The 22,780-nt window shown below is 43.1% G+C and overlaps 1 protein-coding gene across 1 annotated transcript; it reads left to right on the plus strand.

Moving 5' to 3' along the window:
- Nucleotides 1-19,602: 19,602 nt before the first annotated feature.
- LOC142070857 (uncharacterized) lies at nucleotides 19,603-21,428 on the plus strand. The gene is made up of 2 exons (XM_075124790.1): nucleotides 19,603-20,505; nucleotides 20,893-21,428. Exons 1-2 carry the CDS (start codon nucleotides 19,926-19,928, stop codon nucleotides 21,411-21,413), a joined length of 1,101 nt encoding a protein of 366 aa, XP_074980891.1. The 5' UTR covers nucleotides 19,603-19,925; the 3' UTR covers nucleotides 21,414-21,428.
- Nucleotides 21,429-22,780: the final 1,352 nt, after the last annotated feature.

The following is a 22,780-nucleotide window of genomic DNA, read 5'->3' on the forward strand; positions in this document are numbered from 1 at the left end:
ATATTAAGCGACTGTAAAGTGAAAGGAACTCCTTTATGAACTCTTCAGACTGAATCAGATTTCACAGGAACTGAGGATTGGAACTGGGTGATATTCTGCTCTGTGACACCTATGCAAATGTGATGGAGTAACTTTGTTCAAGTCCATTGAGTTACTTCAGATGAGGGCAGAATTTGGGCCACTTCGCTAGCACAAATTCAGTGCAAGAGCAGATTCCTTTTCATTCTTTCCAAGAAAAAGGCAGTACAAGTACAATCGGTATATAGGGCCTGATTCTCCTCTAACATACATGGCTGGATTTTGCAAAGTGCTAAGCAATCCCTTGTGGCGTTAAGCAGCCTCCACTCAAACCGAAGTCAATTACAGTTGAGGATGCTCAATACTTCATGGGAATACTCAGTGCCTGGTAGCGCTGAACCTAAAAATCTGGATTAATTTATGGAGTTATGTCATTGCAGTGACTCTGGCGTAACCTGTGTAAATGAGAAGAGAATCAAGCCCATAGAAAGAAAAGATACTTTACAATTAAGAGAAAGAGAGTGTTAACTTAGAATGGATTTCCCATTTGCTGATCATTTCAGGCCTGTTTTGCGGTGTTCACCCGGGGCTAACCTTTACTAACATTGGCGAGCACTTATTGCACAAGTAGAGCCACTGGCATCATGTGAGTAAGGGTTACACACTCTAGCTCATTTACACTGTAACTTTACATGCCCTGCTCCAGAGCTCAGTCCCGTGCTCCAACATAAAAAACACTGCCCGCGTTTCCCCCCTCCCACTAATCCTCTTTGAGCAGTGGGAGATTATACACTCTAGATAAAAAAAAGTGCTTGTTTCTTTGACAAATGCAAGACCTGAAGACCACCCTCTGTTCTGGAGAAAAAATTAGTTTATCTCTGAAGAAAAATGCTGTTCCTAAATATTACCCATCATTTGTGGGTGGCCTGAATGAGATTCTCAATTTATCTTATTAAAGGTTACCCTTTGAGGAGCTTGAAAAGGAAATACATTGTTCTTAATTATTCTTATCTCAACAGCTGTATAATTCCTGTTCTTGATTTAAAAAACAATATCCTATGAAGGATTATATTTAAAAGCTAGAGATGGGCTTGAATAGCCATTCCCCCAGCAATGAACTTTGCAGACATTTTGAACTGGATCTAAACTTTAACGTTTATGCTCTTTTCAGATGAAAACTCTTTTATTTTTGGTGAAAAGTAAATAACTATAGTTAGTACATTTAAAGTTCTCTTCCTTTGGACCTTTCCTTTTGTGAAGATACACATCACACTGTTTCTTTAAATTTATAAAATGAAGCCAGACAGGACTGGGCTTGGGAAGAGGCAGAAGGTCTACAGAGAGTAGCACTTTTAAAAAAACTTATTCTGATGAAGTTCCCTGTACAGTATTAGAAGACATGACTGGAGCCCCACAAAAAAAGGAGACAAAACCCGATTTTACATTTTTGTTGAAAAGCACAAAATGAAAAATACTCAGTTTTGGGGTGTCTGTTTTTTCAACAAAAACCTAAACATTTTGATGAAAGTGGAATTTTTGGTGAAAATTTCGGTTTAGTCAAAATGCCATTTTTCATTGGAAAAAGTTTGCATGGACATTTTTTCAGTCATCTGTATAAGTGACACCTTCTGTGAGTCTTTACCATTGTCACGTGACACTTTCCCCTTCAAAAGGGGGCTGCATATTATGGGACCAGATTTGAAAAAGAGCTCAGAGGTGGTGTTTTAAGTGCTTGACTTCTGCACTTGAGCCCTGATTTTCCAAAGCACTAGGATCTCCCACTGGGACACTAAAGGGCAATTGATTTTCAAAAGAGCTCAGCTCCCAGACTGTTGAGTTCTTCTTAAAATCTGGCCATGTATTAGGAGCCTAAATGGGAACTGAGCATTGTTGAAAACTTGGCCCCCCTTTGTGGGTACTGAACTCTTCAAAATCTTGACCTATACGTCTCATGTAGTGAGGTGTGTGTGTGTTTGCGTGTCATGAAAAGATTACTAGAAATACAGAGTCTGTGGACACATGGGCCAAGATTAAAAAAAAGAGCCTTAAATTGGACTCTGATATCCACATTTAGGCAGCTACATAAGTAGCATGATCTGTTAGGGGGCTTATTCCTTCACCCACTTCCTTCCTTGGTCCTTCTCGCATGAACAGAGAGCAACAATACCCGAAGGCCAAAGGTGCAAACAATTCGATGTTTATTGGTGTGAACTTCCAGCAAGCATGATTCCAGTTTCCTTCCTTAGTGTCCCCCTTCCCAGCTCTGACACCACAGAGCCTTATACCTGTGTCCCTGTTCCCTTCCCCCCCTTCGCCAAACATGATTCCAGTTTCCCCACGCCCATTCCCTGTTCCCATTTCCCCCTTTAGCAAAACATGATTCCAATTTCCCCACCCCATTCCCATTTCCCCCACCCACACACCCACCCAGACCCACTCACTTCCTGATTGACTGCAGACTATATAGTAAAACTTGAGTTCTGTTTACTATACCTTAACCAATCATTTTCCTGAAATTTAACTAACCAATCCTAACATATTGTAACATGATTATGTAACCAATTATATCCCACCACCTTAATTAGTTTACACCCAGCAAAATTAATTATACAGCAGACAGGAACAATCACAGAACCAGACAGAGATTATACAGACAAACAATGGGTAAATGGGAACTATAATGACAAAACAATACAGAAGTGAGGATTTCACATCCCAGTATTGATAAGTGAGTTCTTGCCAGACAGGATGCTATCAAACTAAGTTTCCTTTTACATTTTCTAGGCACCTCCCTTTCTCTGGAGGCGATAGGCATTATCAGGACAGGATTGTATTCCTAACAGCCCCATAGCACCTTCTTTCAATGTGACTAGTTTGGAATGTGAGGAGGTGACCGGTCGCTTCCCAGCTTATGGCTGCCTCTGCTGCTTAGCCAAAGGCCTTAGCCTAAGCACAGGGCCTCAGACTGTCACAATAAGAGAAGACCCTTACACCGGCAGACAGTGATTTTGATTCTTTCTTTTATACTTCTATAACTAGCCAAGTGATAAGAATACACCTAAATTCTTAGAGTACAGGCTTTTACAGACAGGCCTGAATATCTATATCCTAACATGATCCATTGTCTTCAGTGAGAGCTATTGGGTATTGAATACCTTTTAAAATCAGGCCACCTACTTAGGTAACTAAATATGCATTTAGGAGCCTAATTTTAGGCACCCGTTTTTGCAACTCTTGGTCACCTTCCTCTACATCCCGTATATTAATTTAAAGCTCAGTTTTGCAGATGCAGTTTAAGTTAAGCAGCTGCCAAAGTTTGCCGACCATGCTGCTTACCTGGTCCTGATCCACCAAGTAGGACTGAACTATTCTGCTCCGTATCCTAGCAGACGCATAGTTTATAGTGATGCTGTTTGACTGGCAAGACGTCTTACTCATGGGTGCCTTGCTTAGTGCACCCTCTGTGCTCATGCTCACTAGCAAGAATTACTCAGTTAGAAACACTGACCCTGCCACAGCTATGCTTCCCAGAATGAGATGCCTCTTGCAGTGCATTTGAGAGGCTAATGTATTGCTACTGTGACTGGTAAGGCATTTGTAAAGGGAAAGAAGCTGTACCCTATTAGATAGGGCAATGAGGCTGCCGCATAGGACAATCTGGATGCCACATGTCACATCCTGAAAAACATCACAGTGGGGTGCTTTATCAGCATGCCTCGACTGCCTGTGCTGTGCTTTCCACATTGCCTGAGACTGTACTGAGCAGGTGGTGAAGAACTATGGAGTTGCAGAGCCACTGAAGACTCAACAGTTGCAGAGAGTATGCCCAACAGGGTGCACTGCTGGCTTCACCATTGCCAGATAGCACAAATAGGCTGTAATCCTGAACAAGCCACTAGAGTGGGACACTGTACACATGTTGCCAGAGTGTCCTCTAAGCTTTTGGGGCAGGTACTTTCTCTTCATATTTGTTTTTAAAATACTTAGCACATATGTGGCACCATATAATGACAACAACTACAGCAAAAACAATCATGATAATTTGCTGTTTTAAGCACCCATTAGTGTGCTAGCTGCATAATAATAACTGATAGTCAATAATAGTATAATAGAACAACTAGCAATGAAGTCACTGTAGATCTACAGCCATATCATTGAGATTAGAATCGGGCCCTTAGTGGGGTCAGTCATATGTGATTATTTTGTAAACTGACTTTGTGAAATCCAGTTCATATTAACACACCCACGAAGGTGGCCTGCACAGCTTCTGTCTATCAGAGAAACCACAGTATGCACAACAATGCTCTCAATGAATATCAATATGTTCAATGAATATCAATATAGTTAGTTGCACTTATGCAGAATATCAAGCCCCAGCTAGAGAACAAAATACTGCTAATTTCTCAATAGTGTATATTGTATTGTTCTTCCACCCTGAGGAGCATCATCCCATTTTGAAGCCACAAACAACTATGTTCTTACTTTTCTCTCTCCAAAATAATAAGTGTTACAGTAGTTTGGAATACAAGACTAATGACACCACAGTGAAGCCTTGTTCAATAAATACAGCAATGCCAGCATTCATTTTATGCAAAATGTTATTTCTCTTATGGGTACTCATCCCATGGCATATACCCCTCCAGGGAAGGTAAATGCATTTGCAGTTTCCTAAATCCAATTAATAACCCCTTATCTTTATTTTCTGAGAGTGTCTAAAACTCTGCAGCTATAAGCACAGAGCAAAAACCCAATGTAATTGCGTAAATGAAAATGTAGAGATGTATTAAGGTTGTGGCATTAAGGCATGTACCAACTCTTTCAAAACAGTGTGGCTGCCTAATGTTCTGACTCCTACCCAGAGGATAGAATTGCCAAGCAGAGTTTGATCACAAGGATATTATTTTTATAAACTTATTTATGATGATTTAATTAAGACATCTCCCCCACAACTCAGGGGGACCTGGAAATTAGTTGGCATTTGAATCCATACAGAGGTAGCCATCCCCAGCCTAGTAGCACTCACACACAACAAAAAATAATTTAACTCACCCAGCCAGTAATTTAAAGCAACAAAATATATCTCATCTTACCCAAAACACCACCAGGCACTTTCCATGTGGAAACTGGACTGCTCCCACCAGGAATGCCTTATTGTCCTTAATACCACTGAAGTTTCCATAGACAATCTCTATTACACCAGTTTTTATGCAACATTAATGGATGTGTTGCAACTTACCACACATATGCATCATTTTGAACAGTGGATCATGTAGTTGCTAAGGATATGCCTCAGTTAGGGCTTAGCCCTAAGACATATTTGAGAAATTACAACATGTATTGACTTTAATGGCCATTGTGGGTGCTCAGTAGCTCTGCTAAGCAAGATCTTAATGTACAAAGCTGTAACACTCACATGATGCATAATATGCAAATTTCAGCTGTTTTCTGCTGTTTGCTCACATGAGAAATGGATTTAGGTTAGGCTGATTCCTAATGTAGCTATTTGATCTCTGTTCCTCACAGCAATTTATGTTTCAGGATTTCATTGGGGGCAGCCTTAGAGTAGCCACTTAGGTCCCAGCATCAGTCGGCTAGGCACTAGATTCACCAAAGGCACCTAAATGCCAGAATCAGGCCTCACTGGGCTTCACAAAGCCATGGCTCAGCTGTCCACAAATGCTGTAGGCACCTAAACTTACTTGACACCTACATTATGGCAGTAAAAGTTCCCTAAGTGCCTATGTTTCTGCGTCTGAGCATGCACACTATAGCCCCATGCCAGGTGTCCGGATGCTCAAACCCGGGAAAGATAGGAGTTCTTCTGCCAGACTCACCTGTGTGGCCCAATCCAGTAGGTGTGCCCAGACCTCACTACCTGATGAGGCCCCTATAGGCGAGCTTACACAAAATGCTGGGGGAAGGAGTACTCCCTCAGAACTTTTAGCTCAGTGGTTAGGGTAGTCACCTGCAATGTGAGAGACTAATGGTTCTAGGGCCCACCCCCCATCTGAGAGAGAGAGAGAGAGAAGGGATGTGAACTGGCATATCTCAGGTGAGCGCTCTAAAAACATGAGCTATGGGATATTCTGATGTGGGACTCCCTCAGTCTGTCCTGTTGAAGCTGTTCCCCTTTGGATGAATAATTTCAAAGAGTGATTGGAGAAGGGGAACAGGATTCTGGGTCTCCCATCTCCCAAGAGAGCATGCTAGTCAGTAGGCTACAGAGTTATTCCCACATGTCCTCTCTCTACTTGCCCAATGATACTTTATTTTTCCAAAGGGCAACGGCTTCAACAAGAAGACTAAGGGAGGCCCACCTCATGCTCAGCACTGGGCAGGGCTCCTAGCCCAGATCAGGACAGGCTGATAGCTTTGCTCTAGTTGCCCCCATTGCCCAAGAGCCATTCCAGCAGCCAGGGATCACAGAGTCATAACCACACCCCCTTCCTCCTGATACACCCTTATACATCTCTGGTGCTTGTACTACCAAAGGATTCTCCTGCCCACGGAAAATCCTTCATTGGCTGGATCCATCAAGGTAGTGTTGCATGGGGTGACTGGTATAACGCTGCCATAACTGACAAGACGATCGGGCTGATTCTCTGGTCTATACACCTTATTAAAAGCATTTGTATATTCTACAATAATCATCCACAGCTGACACTGACGGTTACTCATGTAGAATACTACAGTATTTTTTTCTAGCAATGTCTGTTTCTATGCTTTTTATATTTTGGCATAAAAAATGTGCAATGGAAGGAACCGTTCCTTTATCATCAATGAAGATAAGAGATTCTCACACGAAGAGCACAAAAATTGTTTTAATTCAAATTCCATATATTTGCTCATATCACAGGCTGATGTTTTAAAATTTGTGAATCAGGCTTAAGTGAAGAACGAGTGGCACTGGCATGCTGGCTAAACTCCCCACATAGCTCTGCCAATATAATGCGTCTCAGCCATGTGCTGTAATAACCCTGCTATTCCACTCCCTGGGAATAGACTTTTGTAATTTTCCCATGATTTAAACCATTTTTGAAACAGTATTTCTGTGGCCCCCACCACCATGACACATGAATGCCTCAGAATCATTAAATCATTTAACCTGACCGCACTCCCGGTGATGAAGGGAAGTATTATGATTTAAATTTTACAGATACAAAGATGTAAATGACTGGCCCAAGATGAGCCAGACAGTCTGTGGCAAAGTGTGGAATTGAACCTGTGACACCCTGGCACTCCAATATTCACCACTGTCATGTAATTGGAATATGTTTTGTACAAAGTATGCCTTGTGAGGTATCATTCAACTGATCTGCTAAACATTAATATCTCGTTGGATGGTATGTGCTATCGTCATATGTGGAGTTATGAAGTTTGGCTGTGTCTGTGTTACTGAAACATGTGAGGTTGAAAACACCCACAAGCAGCCTTTCAGGTGCAACAGGAAAAAGGCCAAACAATGTTAATGGCTTATTGAGGAAATGCACACAAGCACAAGGACTGCCCCAGGAACTGTGTACAATAGAAACCTCTCAGAGAGGGCACTACACAATGGGAACTGTTTGACCTAGGTCACAGCAAAAGAGCTTTCCAGCAAGTGGGAAGAATATATAAAATGGAGACAATGACATCATAGGGGGACCTCACTCTCCCTACAACACACCTGGAAACACCTGAGGAATAAGGACTGAATGGGGGGAAGTGATGGTCCCAGGCTAATGGGATTTCTAGTCTGTGTATGAAAACCTAGGAAACAAAAGCTGCAAAGCCAAGGCAGCTTGTGCCTTAAAAATTGTCAGCCTGTTTATCACTCAGGGTGAGAATTTGCTAATTCATCTCCTACCTATCTAGTGTGCTAAGCTAAGTTTGTGGTTTTGTTTATTTACTAAGTAATTTACTTTGATCTGTTTGCTATCATGTATCACCACTTAAAATCTATCCTTTTGTAATTAATAAACTTACTTTATGTCTTAATCCAAACCAGTGTGCGTTTGACTAAGGGATCTGGGAAAAATCTCAGCTTGGTCACCACAAGTGTGCATGGTCCTCTTCACATTGAGGGAGAGGTGGACCAGGTGTTAAACCCATATACTGGCCAGATTTGACCAGCGCAGGATGGTACTGCTCTGGGGTCTTAGGCTGGGAGGCCAGTGGTTAGAGAGCCCACATGTGACTGCAGCTGGGTGTGTCCCTACCAGTGTGAATGCTGGCGAAAGTGCAAGCTTTTTGGCTCTGCAACTCGTCACAGTAGCACAGTGTGAGAAGGAGCCCAGTCTGGTGGGTGAGAGGGCTCAGTGGTACCACAGTTCCAGGTGGCACCCTGGGGGGAAACCCATCACAGAACCCAAATCTTCTGAGTTCTTACCTCTATCAAACATGATTTTGTGATGACCCTAAATATTGGCTAAGATTAGCAACCACCACACTAATATTAAAATCTCATCAGAGTCCAGTCTTCAGAGATGGCAAGCTAAGGTCTTGATATCTGCATCAGAATCTGCTAGAGGCATCCATCTGAAGCTCTATGGACATCAGTAGGACTCCATACAGGTGCAGGGGTGCATGCTAGCAGATCCCAATGCAGAACTGGGGCCATGAGCACTAACCATTGGCTCCACTACTTGCTGTCTTAATTATGGCAACAAGCAACCCCTGAAAAATCTGATGCCTGATTTTGCTTCCACTGAAGTCAACGGTAAATATCTCATTGACTTCCATGGGAGAAGGATCAGACCTCTGATGTGTCCATTTTCAGACCATGAAATGACAGGAGAGTCAGATACCATGTAGCAGATAGCTTGGAAGCATCAACTAAACTCCAGGGCAATGTAGCCTGACAAGATAAATCTAGCAGTTCATTAACTATCCTTCTCCTAGAAGTGTGCACTAAACGTTTCAGTTTCTGATCTTATTTTGGATTCATTAGGCATGGCTCAAAATTGACCACAATTGCCAAGTTTCTGATCCCTTTGAATGATTTGAGTTTGAAAATGTGACTGCCTCATCCACAAATGTTCAGAAGAAAAGCTAAAAATAGAATTAAAAAAAGCCCATCACCATAATGTGTGTGTGTGTGTGTATGCCTGAAAAACCAAACCTCCAACTCTGATCTAAACCAGACTGTTTCTCTCTTTCCCCCCTTCCTTTCCCACTCTCTTATTTAAAGAGAACTGGAAAAGAAAAGGCACAATCCTCCAACTCTAATCTGTAGGACAGGACTTAAAGAGGAACCAGTCTGAAATAGAACATGAAAAACCTTCTGAAAAATGACTAGCGGCTTAATGCTGTCACTGTCCCTGTGTTTATTTTTCTTTCTTTGATGTCTGATGTCAAACAGAAAATAATGTCATCTGCTGGAAACTCAAACATGTTTGCATTTTGAGGTAATTAGAATTAATGTTGGAGGGCAAAACTAACACCAAACAATTCCAGCCTTTCCCATGTGAGGAAAACATTCTGTAATGACTTACATTTAATCTGGAAGTTGGCAGGCTGTCAGGAGCTGCCCAGATTCATGTGACAGGGTAATATTTCAAAACCATTTTCTTCAAAAAAAAAAAGTATATGTGGTGAGGTTTATAAAGGATGGTAAGGGCCGAGCGCTACGCCAGTTTTACAGGATGTAACACCATTAAAATCAAAGGAATTGCCATGGTGTAAAATGGAGAGTAACTCAGTGGTGGTTCAGGATGAAGGAGCCAGATTTTCAAGAACTCAGCATCCAAAACTGGGGCCAGATTTTCGGAAGAGCTCGGCTCCCATTTAGGCATCTAACAAAGGGCCAAATTGTCAGAAACGCCTAGTATCTTGCAGCTCCAATTAAGACAGGAGGGGGAACATACTGAGCTCTTTTGAAAAGCTGTCCCATATTTATTTTGGAGCAGACCATGCCACCCTTTACACATAGTGAGTAGTAGCTAACTCTGGGAATAGTCCCATTAAGTAATCCCGCCCTGCATGGCTGTTGCTGGAGAAAGCCTTCTTCCTCAGGGACTCCTTTTAAATGCCATGACCATGAAGCCTGGCTGGACTACAGAAATCCTGAAAAGTTCTATATCTGACATAATTTTCTTCTTGGAAAGAAAAAAAAAGGTGGGGGAAGAAGAAAGAGAGAATTACAAGTGACAAATGCTAACCGTGGTGCTTAATGCACTTCTGGAAGATGCTCAGATCCTACAGTGATTAGGGAACTATAAAAACCTGAATAGAACAGAACTGAAATGACCAAGGTCAGGATTTGGACCAGGAGAAATTTGGTTTGGTCTTCACAAAAAAAGACTCAAAGTTTGAGTTTGATCCATTCAGGAATCTTTTTGAGTTAACACAGAATGAAAGACTATAATTTGTCTTCGTAACCAAAATAAATCACAGTTCTTTTCTCTGTATGGATAATTAAAAACAACTAAACTTTGCAAGTTGAAATTTTCCACACAGCTAGTCCTCTTTGAGGAAAAGACTCCTGGCTAAGTTTAACATATTAGAAAATGATGAAGTTATTACTGAGTGAATGAAAATTTCTTTCATGTATGCGCAATACAAAAAAAATCTACTAAGTTTAGAGTTATTGTTGATATAACTATGGAACAGCCTAAATATATAATATGTTTCCTGAAAAAGAAAACTACTTCTTTCACACCAGTTTTACCCCAAGGTATCTCCACTTACATCACTGTAACTGAGAGCAGAATCAGGCCCACATTTTCTTTGCTTCAGTTATCCAAACATGTGTGTAACTCCAGCTCCTCAGTTTGTAAGAGTCCCTGGTTTATGAAAATTGAAACTATTGCAAGTATGTGTAGAAATGTTACATGATGTACCTTGGGACTGCAGTTCCTGCTTTGGGACGTTCATGTAGACTCTCCACCCCCACCCTGGGATTCCCCTGGGGAATCTGCATGTTTTCCATTTCATACACCAAAGGCAATACTTATTCCTGTAGCCATTAAGTTTCCCATTATCTGTCTTCCTCTGACAATGGCATGTGAAATAGAAACTAGACAGATTCATTTCCTTCAGTCAGTCTTCGTCTGGTTTACTGAGGTGAAGCAGCATGACTAAGAATGCAAAGAGGAAGCATGGGAGTAGCTCCATGGTGTCATTTTCACAATGTGATTTTTAATCCGCATTTTGTTGGTCACCAAATGCCTACACAGAACTCCCGGTCCTGCAACAAAAGCAATGATCTCACGTAAACCAATTTACACTCGTGTAACTCAATGGAGTTACTCCTGATTTACAATAATGCAGTGGGAATCATGTTCTTGCCTTTAAAGGTGGTTACTCAGGATATGAACAGTATTGAAATGAATCACCTGAAAGTAGTATCAGTGCTATCCCAGTAGTGTGTCACAAAGGATCCAATATCAACATGAGATGAGTATTGAAGCAATCATATAGTGCAAGTAAGATTGGTGTTTGACTTCCCACACCTCCAATAACAATCCTTTAGAGCTAATCCAGATTTATATTATTTATCCATATTTATAATACATATATTATCTCATACGGTCATTCTCCTAGATACCTAACTTGTTTTCCCATCTCACTGCAGGGGACTCATGATTCTGCAAGCTCTGACAGTCACATAAACATAATATCAGCTAGATCTCAAGTGGAGTGAACCAACAGCTTTCTGCATAAGTGACAAAATCTGGGACACTCTGGGAATTTTTCTTAATGTCTGCTTGAACCATCCTACAGTGAAGTGAAATCCCAAACTCTGATCATCATCCAGACCCAATGTTTCTTAAATCTACAAAAGTGGAAAGAGAACCTCTTGCTCTTTTTCACCCAAATTGATAACATCTGTCCTACTTATCCACGACAAAAAATTTAAAAAAGTACATACCATCCATTTTAAATTTACATTGGCCTAGAAGACAATTCCAAAGAAAGTACATGGGACTATTCACTCATATTCCTCGTTAATCATAAAACTGTATTAAACAGCTATCTGGCTGCTCTGACTGAATATGCTGAATAGATGAAGCTTGCACTCTCTTCTCTAAAAATGTAAACATAAAGGAATATTCTTGCAAATGGTCAGGCCATACAAGCTACTCCATGTGCTGCCCACAGATCTACTTAGTTCCAGCCCAAGCTTAGGACTGGAGGGAAGTTAAAATTGTATTTATGTGCTTCAATGCTGCTTTTGTCTCTCCCTCCCCAGTCGCCTCTCCCCACTCTTGTCCACTTTCCTCCTCATTTCCATTGACCCTGCCTGTGGTGTGGCTCCCCACCAGTGGTATGATCTTTTTCCTCAGACACTAATTGCCAGCTCTCCTTGCTCTGCAGTGAGCTGAGCACTGATCAGTGTCTGAAGAAGTACTGTCATGTGTCAAGCAGAGCTAAAAGCTCTACTCTGATTAGGGTGACCAGTTGTCCCAATTTTATAGGGACAGTCCAGGTTTTTGGGTCTTTTTTTTATATAGGCTCCTATCATGCCCCACCCCCGTCCCGATTTTTCACACTTGCTGTCTGGTCACCCTAACTCTAATCAGCATTTGGCTCTTCACTCTAGTCAGGCATTTCAGGAAGAGCTGATGAGTGGAGTGACTGATGGTGGAGAAGAGACAATGCTGGGATCTCACAAAGCAGCAGGCTTAGAGAAGGTAGCATGTGGTAAGGGTCTGATTTCTTGTCTTTTTTTACTCCAAAAATAATGTAATATTTCTCCCTATTGGCGCTTCCTCTTTTTAGTCTGTTATCTGGTCCCCTTCACCTTTGATTCTTTTCCTTCTTTTCCCCCATGTGCTCCTTCCCATTGTTTCGCTTCCCCTCCAACCACTTCATTTACTTCAATCTGCACAGCAAGGGTCCTTCGCAGTGAAACTGACCAACTTTCGTGAGTCTCCTTTTGCTCTGCACACACACTCTGCTCTATTCCCCGTACACGCACCAAAAAGAAAGGTATCCAAAGTGCTGTGAAGTCCTTGCTTAACAGCCAGCACAATAGGTACCATGCCTTTGTGTCTTGTAAAAGAACAAGCACATTGGTTATATCAAAAAGAACAGGGAACATTAATAAGGAAAGAAAAGGAAGGTCTCTCAAATCAACACCCTGAACGTGCTTTGCTATTAAAAATTCTCTCTCACCAGTCAAAAATAATCTGTTGCTCAGTGTGGACATATTGGACTTGACTCTCTTCTCCTTTATCTTGAAGTAAAGTAGTAGTGACTCCATTAAAATCAATAGAGTTGTATGAATATCAGGTTCATTCCATGTATGGTTGTAATGTTACTGGGGCCACCAGTTCTTAAGCAGAATTCCTGATTGACTCCTGCTTAAAAACTGACATCCCAATAAGCCTCAGTCTTATGCTCTCTTCTAATGAAAACATCCTCAATAAAAAGTAATTTATCTTTAATAAGTTGTTTGAAAATCCAGGTAAATTTGAGGGTGTTCACTGGGTCACCTTCATCTACCACAGTATGTAGTTACTTTATTCAAATATTTCTAACAGGATAGACAGCATAGTTTTTCCCATATAGCACCTTTATGGGTTTTGCCCTTATTAAGCTATAAACTGCAAATGTCATACCAGTCTGTCGTTAATTAGATTCTCAATCACTTTTTCCAGTACTGAGGGTAAGGTTTGCTGGTCTGAAGCAAAGGTCACCGGAATCTTCCTTGGCTCCTTTATTAGATATATTCACCTTCTTAGTGGAATTTCCAATCTTCATGAATAACTACTAAATTTAAAGCAATAGAATACATTTCTTTGTTGGTATACCAGCTACTTCACACTTAATTTCCCTTGGATGAGTACTTTCTGCCCATGATAATTTACTACACGCGACAGTGTCAAGTTGCTCCATAACTTCTTCAGAGGCTTCAAGCCCAAACAAGTCTGCAGTCTGAAGCTCTGTAAAGAGCATCTTGGAAAAAGGAATTTCTGAATCACCTTCAACAACAGTCTCACCCAAAAATTAATTTAACCTCTTCTGCTCCTCCAGCATTCTCCTGAACTACCTCTCACTCTGGAAGTTCTAGAACAGCTAGAGACATGCACACTGCTCCTTGCTTCTAACATACAAGGAGATATTCTCATTAACAACCTTGACCTTGTTGGCTCTCTGGTCTCCCTATGCCCTACTTGTTCAATTTATTTCCAACTTAGGCTGTGTCAACGCTACGCTACAAACGTGGGTCAATACATGTTAAGTCATGCACAAGCTGACTGTGTTGGTGCTTCACATACTCTCTAGGGGTGCTTGCATAGACTTCACCTGGTATTGCCTGAGTTCCAATCACTTGGGGCAGTATTTCCGTTCTTACAGTCTGGCATTGTTAACCCCAGTAAATTCATGCCCTTCTCCACTTAACCATGCAGGTTTTGTGCTCCCTCTTTATATTCCAATGTCATTCTCATAGGTATACAAATGCTCAGCATTTCTGATAAGGTCTTCTTAAATAGCCTTCAAGCCAATTCTTCGTTCTCAAGTTTTTGGTTTTGTTGTTGTTTTGATTCCACATCAGCTCTTATTTCTCATTTGAATTTCCTCACCTTTACCCTAGGCGAGTCCCTGACTATTAAAATATCAAACTTAACTTTGCAGTGATCGATACTGCCCAGTGGAGCTCATATATTCTTGTTCTTGTATAAACTCCTTTATATTTAAGGCTAAGATAAGTTTCCCCTGTACTAAGCACTAAAAGAAGTGGCTTTACATAGGAGTCATTTATGGTATTAATCAAGTTCCTCTCAAAACCATTCCAGATGTGCCATTCAACCAGTCTATATTGGTTTCATTCAGATCACCACTATTATTACTATACCAACAGATTTTGCAACTTCTTTAATTTCTTTTAACACATGAAGATCTTGAGTCAAGATCTCATACAGTATTAAGGGCATGTTAACTCCAGAGGGTTGCATAACCATCTGTGTAAGGGGCCCTCTAGTGGGTCTCATTGTGTTCTATATTTTAGAAACTGCCAGAAACCAGCTGGAGCAGCAGCATGTAAAAAACTATGCATTGCGTGTTTGAGAATAGTTAGTAAACAAGGTTATTTGGGACACAACTGCACCCCTGTGGCTTCTTTATGTCATTTTTGTTGTACAGAGTGCAAAAGACAACAGAGGGACTTCGTGGACAGGTAGGGAAGGTGAGGACCTATGGCCACCCCATGGGTAAGGTGGCGCAGAGCTGCTTGGATGAAGATAGATCTCATACAAATGAGATTTCCTATTGTGGTGGTCCAGGCTGTGCCCTTAAGGGCTGCGCTTCCCAGCCAGAGTCTGAGCAGGGGCACTGAGAAATGCCTGCACTGAGAAACATGATGCACTGCCAGTAGGAACCAGACACAGAATAAAGCAGATCTCTTGCAAGCACCTTATGCAATGAGTGATCTATTGACAGAGGAACAGCCAGTGTAGCCATTGCACAGGCACAGGGCCCACTTAGAGGGCCCCAGAAGGCTCAAAAGTTTGTATTATTATTAAGGCCGGAAGTTTATCATGGTGTGAAAAGAAGTCATGGAACCCCTTTGCCATTTGTCTGTGACTTTTTTTGTGTCCGTGACTCACCCTACAGCAGCAATTCCAGTGGCACCTTTGTCCCCCAGGGTTGGGGCTGGCGCCCTGTTCTGGACATTGCAACCTGGCACACAGAGTCATAGTGCGACTCAGTTTTGGCCCACCTAACTCTCCATTATGATGTGGGGACAGGCGGGCCAAACTTCAGTGAATGGCATTGCAACCTGGGGCACTGGGATAGAGTTTGGGTGGGCCAAGCCAGAGCAGTGCTGTGACCCTCTGTGACAGATTGCAATGCCTGGTTCAGGGCACTGGGCCCAGCCCCCTGGGACACAGGAGCCACCACTGTTGGGTGAGTGCAGGCGTGCTCAGTCTCCAACACCTTTTCTGAAAGACTTTCATTCTGGATTAGGATTGTGGTGCCTGGGGGGAAGGAAGGTGCTTCTGGGATTGGTGCTGTTGCGAGTGGGGGTTCACAATTAAAACCTGCACTGGGGTCCATCTTTCTGTTGCTCTGTCACCGGAGAGACCACTGAACACAATGCAGTACCAGGTGTAAAAAGGAACTAAGAAATACACTTAGTGGAAGAATGGAGCAGTTAAAAGTCCCACTGGACCCAAAACTCTCTGGAAATGTGGAAAACAACTAGAGAAGGTTTAAACAGTGCATCCCTTTATAACTGCAAGCAATGGCTGCCAGAAAAAAGGAATACAGTCAGAAGGTCACCTTATTTCTGACAATAGTTCATTGAGATACACTTGATGTGTTCAATATTTTCAGTTATTCAGGCAGAGGAGACTAACTATGAAACTGTTTTACACAGATTTGAGGAGTACTGCACTCCACATAAAACTGAAACGTACGAGAGAGAGGTTTTTAAGAAGAGAATACAAGAAGAAGATGAAACCATACACCAGTCTATGGCTGATATAAGGCTGATGAGCCAATCTTGCAATTTTGGAGGGCTATAACTGAGTCCCTGATAAGAGACCAGATTGTGGTGGGGATATAGAACAAAAAGCTCAGAGAAAGTCTAATGGAAGACAAAGAATTAACCCTGGTCCAAGCAATTAGAATTTGCCAGGGAAAGGAAGTCACCAAGTCCAAAATGAAGCTTATGGAGGGTGCACACTCTAGACATGACAGATAATCCAAAATACTACAAGAATTGAGACCTGAGGCAGAAAGGCATGTGAAGCTCAAAGTCAGAGTTCAGGCAAAAGAGCACACGGAGCTGCACATGCTGCGTCAACCAACACAATGCCCAACATATGGGAAAAGACATACGTCCACAAAGCCCCACATATGGAAAAGATGCAAGAAACGCAATGGATTACATCACTTTGCAAGAGTTTGCAAGCACCAATAGCATGAACAACATGGAAAAGAGGGCGATGACAGCACTACTAACTCAGGTAAACTCTTTATAGGAGCCACGGACAATGTTGCAGCAAAAGATGATTGGGCCGTCAATTAAAAGCAAATGGGTCCTTTATTAATTTTGAGTTGGACACTGTTGCACAAGCCAATGTGTTGCCAGAAACAGTGCTATTAGCAGTAAAAGAGAAACCGCAGAGATTGGAGGGTAACTGGGTAAAACTCAGGACTTAAAACAGAGAGCTTATCCCCACAAAAAGGACATGTGAACTAAATGTATGGGTAAGTAACAAATTAGAAAAGATACAGTTTGTAATAGTATCAGGATTAAAAGTGTGTCAAGCCCTTGATCTCATCAAGAAGGTGAAGGGAACCAAAACAACTGAGGAAGAGTTTGAGGCCGTCTTCCAGGGGGCAGGAAGCTCTCAACAGGACAGAGCTGAAAGATCCCAAACTGCACCACAATTCATGGCTCCTAGGAACGTTCCCTTTGCCCGAAGGCAGAAGCTAAAAGAGGAGTTGGATAGGGTCATTGCATTGGGAATCATAAAGAAAGCAGAAAAACCAGCATAGTAGGTACACTCATTGGTTATTGTCAAAAAGGAAGGAGGAACCCCTCACTTATGCATAGACCCAAAAGAATTAAATCAATTTGTAAAAAGAGAACATTTTCCACTTCGTACAAGAGGAGATATTTTTGGGGAATTGATCAATGCCAAATATTTTTCTACACTTGCTGCTTTCTAAGGGTTCAGGCAGGTGCCCTTAGAAAAACAAAACACACATTCATGCACTTTCAGCCCCTCTTTCACGAGACACTAGACTGCCATTTGGGTTATATTCAGCACCCAAGGTGTTTCACTGGTAAATACAACAAAGTTTTGATGGTATAGACGTACTAAGGTTTACATTTTAATCTGGGAAAATACAGTAGAAGAGCGTGACCAGAAGCTCCAAGCAAATTTGGAAAGAACCAGAGCTGCTGGGCTAAAGCTAAATAAGCAAATATAAATGTAATGGAAATAGCATACTTATGGGAGAAATTAATACAGCCAGGGGTACAGGTAAATCACAGTTAAGTTAAGGCCATCACCAACATGCCTGTTCCAACAGACAAGGAGGAATACAAAGATTCTTTGGAATGGTCAACTACATAGGGAAATTTGTGATTCATCTAGCTGGCCAAACCAGCAACTCGAAAGTGCTACGGAGCAAAGACGTCCAATAGATGTGGGATGGAAATCTTTTCAAGAGTTTGAGAAAGTGAAGGAGTTAATTAAAGAGGCACCAGTACTGAGGTACTATGACAATAAGCACTAAACTAAGTTGTTCATGGATGCCTACTGGAAGGGTATTGGCACTTATAGCAGTGTGATCAAAACTGGAGCGCATAGGCACTAACAAAAAATGAGCAACAATACACTCAAATGGGGGGGGGGAGCTTTGACTTTAGTCCCTGGGTGTAAAAAGTGTAATATATTTTTTTAATGTGAGGCCAATGTTAGCTGAAACGGACCATAAACCACCTACTGCTATTGCCAAAGGGGGCCTGGCATTCACTCCACCCCACCCCACCCCAAGAACACAGAGATTTATTTTTTTCTGCTACAAATGAATGATCTGCAAATTGAGTACAAGCCTGGGAGAGACTTGGTGGTTGCAGATACTTTCTCTAAGGCGTTTGACAGAAGTGCAGTGGAGCAAAGTCCAGAGCTAGATTTTGTACATATCAGTCTGATCAAAAAACCTGTCCAGTCTCAGGTGAAACATGGACTGTGATTTCCAAAGCTACGGCTCATGATGAGACCCTGGAGAAAGTGATTAAGGCTATTAGCACAAAGGGGCCTGGACAGCATCTTCCCAGCCCACATTATTAATTTCAGTAGGAGCTCTCAGTACTAGATGGGATTTTGTTTAAAGGCACCAAAATGGTGATTCCGAAAGTATAACAGAAAAATGTTAAAAAGAATACAAGAGGGTCATTTAGGGATTGAAAAATTGAAGAGAAGGGCCAGAGACATTTTATACTGGCCCCAAATGAACAGCCACATTGAAGAAGCTGTTAAGGTTTGTCACATGTGCCAAAAATATAGGCCAAGTGAAGTGAAAGAGCCCATGTTGGTGGCACAGGAAAAATTGTACCCCCTGCACCAGACTAGGGCATATATTTGTTTAAAGTAGCCAGAAAAAACTATGGACAAATAGACTATTATTCTCACCGCCCTGAGATAGCTTTACTAAAAGTTATGACAGCTAAACAGGTGACTGTGCATATCAAATCTATGTTTGCTAGACCAGATATCTCTGACATAGTGGTGTCTGACAATGGGTCACAGCAGTTTGCAGTAAAGTACAGTTTTAGATATGTAATCACACCCCCAATCCAACTGATTGGTGGAAAACGCTGTCAGCATAATAAAGCACCCATGAAAAAGTCAGAGTCAGACTCGATCCATGTTTAGTACTGTTAAATTCAGAGCAGCATCAATGAAGCATGCGTTGTCATCTGCTGGCATGTTGTTAAACTGAAAAACTGAAAACAAGAGTGCCTGCACTGTCAGAAATGGATGTCAGTCACTGGGGACTTGCAGATGCATTAAGAGACATGTATGACAAAACAAAAAAAATCAATATGATTTGGGATCCTGGGGGCCGCCACCACTTCGTGAAAATGACAGTGTGTGTCTCTATGCCCTGGTCTACACTAGGACTTTAGGTCGAATTTAGCAGCATTAAATCGATTTAAACCTGCACCCGTCCACACAATGAAGCCCTTTATTTCGACTTAAAGGGCTCTTAAAATCGATTTCCTTACTCCACCCCTGACAAGTGGATTAGCGCTTAAATCGACGTTGCCGGCTCGAATTTGGGGTACTGTGGACACAATTCGATGGTATTGGCCTCCGGGAGCTATCCCAGAGTGCTCCATTCTGACCGCTCTGGACAGCGCTCTCAACTCAGATGCACTGGCCAGGTAGACAGGAAAAGAACCGCGAACTTTTGAATCTCATTTCCTGTTTGGCCAGCGTGGCAAGCTGCAGGTGACCATGCAGAGCTCATCAGCACAGGTGACCATGATGGAGTGCCAGAATCGCAAAAGAGCTCCAGCATGGACCGAACGGGAGGTACGGGATCTGATCGCTGTTTGGGGAGAGGAATCCGTGCTATCAGAACTCCGTTCCAGTTTTCGAAATGCCAAAACCTTTGTGAAAATCTCCCAGGGCATGAAGGACAGAGGCCATAACAGGGACCCGAAGCAGTGCCGCGTGAAACTGAAGGAGCTGAGGCAAGCCTACCAGAAAACCAGAGAGGCGAACAGCCGCTCTGGGTCAGAGCCCCAAACATGCCACTTCTATGATGAGCTGCATGCCATTTTAGGGGGTTCAGCCACCACTACCCCAGCCGTGTTGTTTGACTCCTTCAATGGAGATGGAGGCAATACGGAAGTAGGTTTTGGGGACGAAGAAGATGATGATGAGGAGGTTGTAGATAGCTCACAGCAAGCAAGCGGAGAAACCGGTTTTCCCGACAGCCAGGAACTGTTTCTCACCCTAGACCTGGAGCCAGTACCCCCCGAACCCACCCAAGGCTGCCTCCTGGACTCAGCAGGCGGAGAAGGGACCTCTGGTAAGTGTACCTTTTAAAATGCTATACATGGTTTAAAAGCAAGCATGTGAAAGGATTACTTTGCCCTGGCATTTGCGGTTCTGCCTTTGCAAAAGGTTTCTGGGGAGGGCAGCCTTATTTTGTCCTTCATGGTAGGACACTTTACCACTCCAGGCCAGTAACACGTACTCGGGAATCACTGTAGAACAAAGCATTGCAGTGTATGTTTGCTGGCATTCAACCAAAATCCGTTCACGCGGTGGGAGGAGGCAAAATGCGACCTTGTAACGAAAGCACATGTGCTATGTATGTAATGTTAACAGCAAGGTTTACCCTGAAAGAGTGTAGCGACTGTTTTATAAAATGTGTCTTTTTAAATACCGCTGTCCCTTTTTTTTTCTCCACCAGCTGCATGTGTTTCAATGATCACAGGATCTTCTCCTTCCCAGAGGCTAGTGAAGCTTAGAAAGAAAGAAAAACGCACTCGCGATGAAATGTTCTCCGAGCTCATGCTGTCCTCCCACACTGACAGAGCACAGACGAATGCGTGGAGGCAAATAATGTCAGAGTGCAGGAAAGCACAAAATGACCGGGAGGAGAGGTGGAGGGCTGAAGAGAGTAAGTGGCGGGCTGAAGACAGGGCTGAAGCTCAAATGTGGCGGCAGCGTGATGAGAGGAGGCAGGATTCAATGCTGAGGCTGCTGCAGGACCAAACCAGTATGCTCCAGTGTATGGTTGAGCTGCAGCAAAGGCAGCTGGAGCACAGACTGCCACTGCAGCCCCTCTGTAACCAACCGCCCTCCTCCCCAAGTTCCATAGCCTCCACACCCAGACGCCCAAGAACGCGGTGGGGGGGCCTCCGGCCAACCAGCCACTCCACCACAGAGGATTGCCCAAAAAAAAGAAGGCTGTCATTCAATAAATTTTAAAGTTGTAAACTTTTAAAGTGCTGTGCTTAAAGTGCTGTGTGGCATTTTCCTTCCCTCCTCCACCACCCCTCCTGGGATACCTTGGTAGTCATCCCCCTATTTGTGTGATGAATGAATAACGAATGCATGAATGTGAAGCAACAATGACTTTATTGGCTCTGCAAGCAATGATTAAAGGGAGGAGGGGAGGGTGGTTAGCTTACAGGGAAGTAGAGTGAACCAAGGGGCGGGGGGGTTCATCAAGGAGAAACAAACAGAACTTTCACACCGTAGCCTGGCCAGTCATGAAACTGTTTTTCAAAGCTTCTCTGATGCGTACCGCACCCTCCTGTGCTCTTCTAACCGCCCTGGTGTCTGGCTGCGCGTAACCAGCAGCCAGGCGATTTGCCTCAACCTCCCACCCCGCCATAAACGTTTCCCCCTTACTCTCACAGATATTGTGGAGCACACAGCAAGCAGTAATAACAGTGGGAATATTGGTTTCGCTGAGGTCTAAGCGAGTCAGTAAACTGCGCCAGCGCGCCTTTAAACGTCCAAATGCACATTCTACCACCATTCTGCACTTGCTCAGCCTGTAGTTGAACAGCTCCTGACCACTGTCCAGGCTGCCTGTGTATGGCTTCATGAGCCATGGCATTAAGGGGTAGGCTGGGTCCCCAAGGATACATATAGGCATTTCAACATCCCCAACAGTTATTTTCTGGTCTGGGAATAAAGTCCCTTCCTGCAGCTTTTGAAACAGACCAGAGTTCCTGAAGATGCGAGCATCATGCACCTTTCCCGGCCATCCCACGTTGATGTTGGTGAAACGTCCCTTGTGATCCACCAGAGCTTGCAGCACTATCGAAAAGTACCCCTTGCGGTTTATGTACTCGGCGGCTTGGTGCTCCGGTGCCAAGATAGGGATATGGGTTCCGTCTATAGCCCCACCACAGTTAGGGAATCCCATTGCAGCAAAGCCATCCACTATGACCTGCACATTTCCCAGGGTCACTACCCTTGATATCAGCAGATCTTTGATTGCGTGGGCTACTTGCATCACAGCAGCCCCCACAGTAGATTTGCCCACTCCAAATTGATTCCCAACTGACCGGTAGCTGTCTGGCGTTGCAAGCTTCCACAGGGCTATCGCCACTCGCTTCTCAACTGTGAGGGCTGCTCTCATCTTGGTATTCATGCGCTTCAGGGCAGGGGAAAGCAAGTCACAAAGTTCCATGAAAGTGCCCTTACGCATGCGAAAGTTTCGTAGCCACTGGGAATCGTCCCAGACCTGCAACACTATGTGGTCCCACCAGTCTGTGCTTGTTTCCCGAGCCCAGAATCGGCGTTCCACAGCATGAACCTGCCCCATTAGCACCATGATGCAT

This window comes from Caretta caretta, chromosome 2, assembly GCF_965140235.1.
Source record: "Caretta caretta isolate rCarCar2 chromosome 2, rCarCar1.hap1, whole genome shotgun sequence".
Lineage (NCBI taxonomy): Eukaryota > Metazoa > Chordata > Testudines > Cheloniidae > Caretta > Caretta caretta.

Bases quoted from the DNA above. Each gene is read 5' to 3' on its own strand.
- LOC142070857 (XM_075124790.1), top strand. From the start codon at position 19,926: ATGCAGAGCTCATCAGCACAGGTGACCATGATGGAGTGCCAGAATCGC. The intron at 20,506-20,892 runs GTAAGTGTACCT...TTTCTCCACCAG, and splicing joins AGGCGGAGAAGGGACCTCTG to CTGCATGTGTTTCAATGATC.